Below are 8,646 nucleotides of genomic sequence, written 5' to 3'. Positions count from 1 at the left end.
GCAGTAAGCTCCCTCTAGTGGTGGCTGCAGATAGAAACAACTTTATAATTTAAGTATCTATGCTTGTTTGTATCGCTGACCATTTCATAGGATAGTTTATGAGAAATACCACCAGTATAAAAAGAGTGAACGCAGTTGTTCCTAAGATTCAGTCAAGCTCTTCTTATAGACTTTCAGTAAGTATTGATCCTGTAGTTGAAAGCAGCTTCTTGTTCCATTTGGCCAAACCAAATCAACTGTGTCAGTTGTGCAAAAGGTCCACCAGATGAGACCGACACACGTGTCCTGCACAGTACTCTTCACATCCAATCATGGCACACAGCAGGCTTGCTTCTTGATATAGCGACAGAAGTTGAATGGATACAAACACTTAGGATGTCCTAGTCATCACAGTTGTCACGTGCAAGGAGCTCATTGTTCAGTAGGATGCATAAAGTGGGTTTCGGAACATAGAGTGGAGTGAGGGTCAACACTGTGCCATCTGCAATAGAAAGACAACATAAATGTATGTAGGGGAGTACTAAGCATGGCAGTAACTCCATCTTACTGCTCAGTATCTAACATCTGCTAATTTGGCCAGCATATAGCAGCGTCAAGCTCAGATCAAAGGTCACAAGCAAAATTGAAAATGATCCTCTTCCAGTATGACCCTGAAAAGAAGTACGTAAGTAGAGGCAGTGGAAATGCATTAGATTAGCCACTGGCTTCTTACATCTCCAGCACTGTGCTGCTGGAGAAGGAATTCTTGGGTGCAGTTTTTCTCCTGTAAGCTCAGTTGTGCTCCAGTCTTATCTTGCTAACATTGCCAGTTATATTAGCTCTCAACTAGTCATCCAGAGGTAACCCCATCTTTTAATCCATTCTTATCAGGATTCTGGTCTAGGTCATGTGAATATGCTTATGAAAAAGTGTCCAGACCTAGACTGGACAATGCCTGTAGGCTGCTTTAAAAAAAAACACAACTTTGGATATTTTCGACTATATCTTTCAAGGGGTTGTCCAGGATTATGATATTGATGGCCTATCCTGAGAATAGGCCATCAGTATCTGATCGGTTGGAGTCCACACCCCCAAAGATCTACTGTAGCTCTGGAACATTGTGCCAAACTACACAGCTCCATCCACTGTGTAGTGGACAGAGCTGGTAACTGCAATGTTGTAACCATTTAATGCAGCAAGGGATCAAGTCTGTCATACCAAGGAACAGGTAGATAGTAGGAAGTAGTCAACTGTCACAGAACAGATCTAGGAGGAGCACAGAGTAACGCCGTAAGGCTCTGGCAGCTAACAGATAATTAGCGACGTTGGTTAAGGAGGTTGGCCCACGACCAACAATTCTTACCTATTCACAGGATTGGTGATGAATGCGTAATCACTATAATGTAGGTCCTTGAGTTAACTGTATGAATGGAGCAGTGGAGTGACTGCCACTCCATTCTCTGTGGGACTGTACAGTACAATTATCTCCAGTCCTGTTCTCCTAATCAGTGGAAGAACCAGTGGTTGGACCACCAGTGATCATACATTTATCACTCCGTGGACAGCTGTTAAATGTTGTTCGTGGCCCAACCCCTTTAAGGGTATTTTAGTGGAATTGTGTGTTTGATGTTGATATTGTATGGGATACTTGGCTGTACTGCTATGCGGATTTATTTATTTTTGTGTGTAGCTGTCTCTAATTTAATGTTTGTTTTCTGTCTAGTCATGTTTCATCTCACTGAAGCATCAGTTTAATAGGGTTGGTAGACACTCTGAATATAAAACTAGAACATCATTGTCACATAGTAGACATATCCTGCTAGTAGTGGGCATAACGGCCCCTATATATCAGTTCTTAATTGTCCCCAGCAACACAAAATGCATAAATACATGACATATCCATAGGTGTTTTACCTTTCTGGAGAATCCTTTACATGTATTTTGACAGGTGCAGGAATACGTGAAAGTAACCATTCATCAGCATCAACATCCCGAAACCCCTTGGCAAATGGGTTGCTGGCAATCTTTAGCTGTGTGATCTAAAGGGACATTCAAACAAAAGTAGATGATAGAAGTTGGTTTATGATAACATTTCTTATATCAGTTGTTAAATCCACATGTGTGAGCCTTAGGCCAGACACACACACAAGCAAGTTCAATACGAGAAACTCGCAGCGTGTGAGGTCTTGTTCTGACCTCTGCTTTTCTGACATAATGCATTAGGTTCCATTTTTACGGTATTTACTGTTTGGTAAAAATGACGTTACCTGTTCTGCGGGTCAGTACAATTACAGCAATACCAAATTTTTACACTTTTTGTTATGTTTTAAAACTTAAACATTTTGTTTTGCATCATGCTATTCTGACACCCATAATATTTTTATTTTTCTGTCTACAGAGCTGTGTGAGGGCTTGTTTTTTTGTGTAATGATCTGTAGTTTTTATTACGGTAAGTATTTTTTATTTATTGATTTTGGGGTACATTACTTTTTATTCAGTTTTTTTGGGGGGAGGCGAAGCAACAAAAAAAAAAAGTCTATTAAGGCATTTAGATTTTTTTTCCTTTTACGGTGTTCACCTTAAAGGGTTTCTGTCACCCCAATTTTCGCTATTAAACAGGCTGACATTATAGATGTGAAAAGTATGCCCCTGTTTTCGTGTAATTTTAACCTTTATTATATGCAAATGAGTGCAGGCGCAGTGAGAAAGCTGCACCTGCGCCGAATACTGAATGGGACGGCGCAGGCGCCAGATTTACACGGCAGACGGGGCCAGCAGGAGAACCAACGCTGGCCTGGCCCTGTCAATCAAGACAGAAGGGCGTGGAAATGAGGTGGGCAAACGGAGCCTCTAGGAGCAGGTGCAACCCCCCCCCCCCTGCTCCTAGAGGCTCATTTGCATATAATAAAAGTTAAAATTACACGAAAACGGGGGCATACTTAAGTAAAAGAAATGCAGAGTTAAATTCAGGTGACATTTTCACATCTATAATTTCAGCCTGTTTAATAGCGAAAATTGGGGTGACAGAAACAGAGTCCATTAGGTTTTAATGTTGTGGCTGATTGGTGTATAGATCAGAAACTGAGATTTCTGGAACATTTTGGGACTATGTCACTTACTCTGTGATTCTGATACGCCGTCACAGCTGTAAACTGAGTCTCTGGAAAGACGAATGATACAAAGTTTTGTGAAGCACGGGCTTCTCCACCTTGATGGCGATCAGACAGCAGGATATGGAGCCTTGGCTGGTACCGATGCATCGAGTTTAGAATTATCTACAGATTCAAAAACATTAATAGCACAATATTTCAATATTGCTAGCGACTTTTTCAGCCCTGCATGGGGAATTTCCTTAAAAACCTTAAAAAAAAGTTCAGTGCACACAAAAATATACCATTTTGTCCTTTTACCTTTATTTGACTGCCTTATAAAGGGGGTAAATACTACTTTCTTCTGTAGAAGGCAATGTATTGTCACCATTATATACAGTAATTTGGGATTGAGAGCAATAATTTAGTTTATTATCAATATTTTCAATGGTCAGTGCTAACCTGATTCATCCAGATGACAATGTAAGTGAGATTCACCCTAATTTTTTGAGTGTAAGACATGAGTTCCCAGCAACTTTTTTTGCAATGTCCTCCTCCCGTGCAACCTCCATTCCTGCGGCAAGTCAAGATCATTGTTTCAGACCAGACCCAGCAGCCACTCCATCTGTTTCCTATATGTGTATATATATACTGTATATAATGGCATTGTATAATACTGTTAATAAAATGCTGACATTAAAGGGGTTCTGCACTTTCATCATCAGCTTCTGATCGGCGGTGCTCCGACACCCCCGCCGATCAGCTGTTTGAGAAGGCAGCGTTTCTCCAGCAGCGCCGCGGCCTTCTCACTGTTTACTGCCTGCACAGTGACGTCACGACTAGTATCACTGCCCTGGGCGCGGCTAAGCTCCTTTCACTTGAATGGAGCTTAGCCCCGCCCAGGCCAGTTGATACAAGTCGTGACGTCACTGGGCCAGCTGTAAACAGTGAGAAGGCCGCGGCACTGCTGGAGCGCCGCTGCCTTCTCAAACAGCTGATCGGCGGTGGTCCCGGGTGCCGGCCCCCGCCGATCAGATGCTGATGATCTATCCAGAGGATAGATCATCAGTTTAAACAAAGTGCAGAACCCCCTTTAAAATCTTTAATTCCTTCTCCTGGGTGGGCCTCTTCTGATTTTGGGGCCCCATAGCAGCTGCTTCTGCTATAACTACACTCCTGATAGTACTGGTTTGTGCTCATATGTGGCAGAAGGACCATTTGAACCGCCTTAGAATGCAGGGCCATCTATCTATCTATCGATCGATCTATCTATCACACAAAAGCAAACTTTGATCAGCTCCTTCATTGTTTAGGGGTTAAGTATAGAATCTACATGTATGAGCAGTTGAAGAGATGTATAATATTGTAGAATTTATTTGTTTCTTACATGTCCTCTCATATCTTGTGCATTGTTGGTGAGCTTAAGTCGATCAAAAGAAACAGTCTGTCGCATCCAATGCGATCCTCGTGCTGGGGAGTCTGGGTGGAAATGTAGACGGCCTGGAGGTGCTGGATCTGCAGTGCCTGAAACCAGCCAGGAGGACGAGTGAAAAGCGTACCTAAGGGAGAAAGTCATACCTAAAAGATAATGTCCATATAGAAGGATAGATACATCCACAGTACAGTACAGCAGATGATTGGTGGTTTTCTATTGCGGTAGGAGACACATCAAGTAGACTTATCTTGACCTAATAGCTTTTTAGACAAAAGCCTAACAGCCGGCCTACATTTTACAACTACTGGTATACAGACCTATATAATGGGAAATTGCACTCAATTATGAACCTATGAACTACCATAAATAGTGAAACGTTTTGGAGACATTTCTGAAAATTGTTCCACCATGATTATGAGACATCCCTTATATTTCAGTTTGTGTTGTCTAGTCTTTCAGTGCATTCAACTGAGGCTACTTTCACACTCGCGTTTTGTGCGGATCCGTCTTGTATCTGCACAGACTGATCCGCACCAATAATGCAAACGCGTGTATCGGTTAAGAGCAGATTCGTTTGCATTATTAATTAAAAAAAAGTCTAAGTCAAAACGGATCCTGACTTACATTGAAAGTCAATGGGGGACGGATCCGTTTTTCAATTGCACCATATTGTGTCAGTGAAAAACGGATCCGTCCCCATTGACTTACATTGTAAGTCAGGACGTATCCGTTTGGCTCCGCATAGTCAGACGGTCACCAAAACGCTGCAAGCTGCGTTTTAGTGACCGTCTAAAAAACGCAACGGAGACCAAACGCAGCCAAATTTATGCATTCTGAACAGATCCTTATCCATTCAGAATGCATTGGGGCTTAACTGATCCGTTTTGGACCGCTTGTGAGAGCCCTGAAACAGATCTCACAAGCGGACCCAGAAACGCCAGTGTGAAAGTAGCCTAACTCCTCCCTTCAGCAGGATTTGAGATAGAAACCTTTCTCAATAGTAATAATATTAATAGTCATAGGTACTAGATAACACAAAAAGGGTCACTGATTCAGAGATTTATTATTTTTGACTTCTACCTCAGTTAGGTTTTTACCTTTCACTGGATCAACACTGCAGTAGAATGGGTTGAACTAAATGAACATATATATATTTTTTAACACATTATTATTATTATTTTTTTTACTGCCCAGTGTACACACAAGATTGCATCAGTAACGATGCTGCAATACACAGCAGTGCTCCTGCCACATCTGCCAGGATTGAAGTTGACTGGGATCCTGGCAGTCTACCCCCCAGGTGCTGCAGTCAATAGGGACAGCAGCATCTAAGCAGTTTGACACAAAGCATTTGTCAGCCAAGGGCAGGACGCTCATGGGTTACTATGTCACCTGGGACATAACAAGGGTCACAGGCCTGCCTATGGTGATAGACAATATGTTTTGGAATAGTAAGATTGCAGCTCCAAGTCTAATAATACAACATAAAAAATTGCAATTGTAAAGACAGAATAAAATAAACATATTATTAAAACTGCACGACACGCGGAATTAAAAAATCCATCTGTATAATATACTGATGAAATCGCTTTACCACAGTGAGAACCATCGAGCAAAACCCCTTTATGATGTCCATATGACCTAACAGGGCATTTCCTAAGCTTCTCTGTATTAGAATACAATCAATATATAACCATACTCACTGATATTAGTCAGTTGTCTTATTACATAATAGCACTTTTAATTCTTCTCAGTTACCTGTATCTTTTGTCACCCACTGGTAAGAAGTCAAGAAGAAGGGAATATTCAGCAGTGGGATCCATTCCCCAAATACGAACTTGGAAGAGTGGAAACATTCTCCTATAAAGATATTTTAGAGAAATTTGGAAATAAAAATAAGATATCAAAAACTTAATCTTCACATAGATTTTATATTAATCATGAAACTTTGGGATGAGGACTGGTGAGGCATGCTAGGAAAGGGAGGACAAGCCACTGTTGCTTAGACCAGGGTATTTAGATGCAGGACTAAGGCAGTGGCCTGAATGTCCCCCTATAGCAGGGGTAGGTAACATCCGGCACTCCAGCTGTTGTGAAACTACAACTCCCAGCATCCATACTTGCTCTGCTCTTTTCAGAACTCTCACAGAAATGAATGGAGCATGCTGGAAAGTGTAGTTTCCCAACAGCTGGAGTGCCGAAGTTGCTGATCCCTGCCCTATAGCTCTGGTCAGTATTGAGTCCAGTAGTTGATTTAGTAAAAGACTTCTCACCTTCCTGCTTTTGTCACAATCATCTCAGTTCCAAGACCGTTAAATGTTTCCCAGAGTGAAGCAGTCTCCAAGCTGACCATAATACCACGTAAGGCAGGGTTTTTCCCAGAGACATCGGTCTGAGGAAGCCGAGGAACATCTGGAATGCTTGAAGTCCAAGGAACAATGTCAGGAGATCCAAAACAAGTAGAAGTAACACTGTGTGCATCTGAAAGAAGCTTAGTATGAATGCAACTGAACGTAACGTAAAAGACAACAAAGAATTGTCCAGTCACTTGACTGTCACACACTCACGCCATTTCATAAGTGCAATATGGGCAACTATGTGCACCTATTTTATAGCCACAAATCCTAATCTTTTTAATAGCGTCAAAAGGATCCTGTTAGCTCAGGTCCAGGATATATGGCCATAATCCTGGCACAAAAGTTTGCTGATATTACAACTGAGTGGCCTTAGTTCTCAAATTCAACTGATCACTCTGCACATAAAGTGAACCATAAATGAGAGGGGGTCTGCCTCCAACAAGTACTGGCACCATCTAATTTAACCCCTTGAAGGTGCAAAAGATGTTTTGGAGTCTGAGAAATCAAGTGTATTAAGCTCACCTGGTAGAATAGATGAAAGTGCTGGATACACCACATCTGAGGACTCCTTTCTTGCAAGGCAAGCTACATATTTTATCAATACCATTTTGGGATATATTGGACCTTCTGATCATTTTTTATTCAGTTTATTTAGACTTTTAAAAAAATCTTTTAATTGACCTAGGGGACTTAAACCTGCACTCTTTCATTCACTTGTGCTATCTATACACTTGAATTTACCCTCTAAGGCATCAGATCAGGTGTGTGATGATGGTTTCATTTTTTTTGTCTTACTAGCTATACAGTTGGTGGCAATATCCCTCCGTTTCTGAGAGTCAACTACACCCAAAGGCTATCTGCCATGGCGGTGATATTCACATGGCAGCAGTATTAACACCAAGGCGGATACCGCCATCTCAAGACATATCAGATGTTATCATGATGGTGACCCCAGCAGCCTTAAATTCTGGAGCATTTCTAAAAGGTTCTTGGGGGTTAGGAAGGGCAATCTGGACAGAGTATTATTACAAGAAGAGACCAGATGGATTTACTGTTTGGACAGTTTGAGCCCCAAAGGACTCAATGAGGGGTTTACCTACTTGTCATTTTTGTAAATATTATGCTGACACTGACATAAGCTATATTTAGTTCCATCCATGGAATTGTCGCAATCTGTGTGAGCAGTGTGTAGGCAGCTATAGATGACCAATGACCCTCTAACAAACCTTGGGATATATTTTTGGGAGTTTTCTTGCCATGAGTTTTTTCTGACACTACTAGGCTGTGGCTCTGACATTCTGAGCACCACTGGTTATCTACTATCCGTACATACATGAGCCGCTCATCTGGGATATCTGCAATTCTGCAGAGCGATATGTCCTTGCGCATCTCGTCTATGCGCAGGACATGCGCAGTAGTCACCACGGAGCTGTTTCGGTGCCTAAGTCTCCGCGCAGACTCTCAGTGACCGGCGGCAAGGTGAGCTTTATTGTAAGTCAGCACGCATAGACATGTTGCGCATTACATCATATCATCCTCCCCTTGACAGGCTCTGATAGGATGGTGGTGCGTCACCAATGGCAGAGTTATGTACTTGTAATAGCATTTGTTAGTGCCACAATTTTGCGCTTCCCCTATTGGATCATTTAGATGTCAATTTCAATCATCAGGTCATTTATACCTCGTTTGCTGCCTTCCCCAACCCCTGATGAAGCCAGTCCCTCTGGTGAAACATGTCGAGAGGCAGATAGTTGGTTTTTAGTTGTCTTTGTTCGGTCCTTTTGTT

General features: G+C 41.9%; 1 protein-coding gene across 1 annotated transcript; it reads right to left on the bottom strand.

Annotated features, from left to right (window-relative positions):
* Positions 1–363: 363 nt before the first annotated feature.
* Positions 364–8,249, bottom strand: LOC121005595 (T-box transcription factor TBX10-like). Its single transcript, XM_040438373.1, has 7 exons — positions 8,194–8,249; positions 6,777–7,010; positions 6,262–6,363; positions 4,456–4,627; positions 3,099–3,254; positions 1,894–2,018; positions 364–481 (listed from the first exon to the last, which is right to left on the bottom strand). Exons 1-7 carry the CDS (start codon positions 8,247–8,249, stop codon positions 412–414), a joined length of 915 nt encoding a protein of 304 aa, XP_040294307.1. The 3' UTR covers positions 364–411.
* Between the last annotated feature and the right edge of the window lie 397 nt (positions 8,250–8,646).

The sequence above is a fragment of the Bufo bufo genome, chromosome 6 (assembly GCF_905171765.1).
Source record: "Bufo bufo chromosome 6, aBufBuf1.1, whole genome shotgun sequence".
NCBI lineage: Eukaryota > Metazoa > Chordata > Amphibia > Anura > Bufonidae > Bufo > Bufo bufo.
This window is presented reverse-complemented; position numbering and strand designations above follow the sequence as displayed.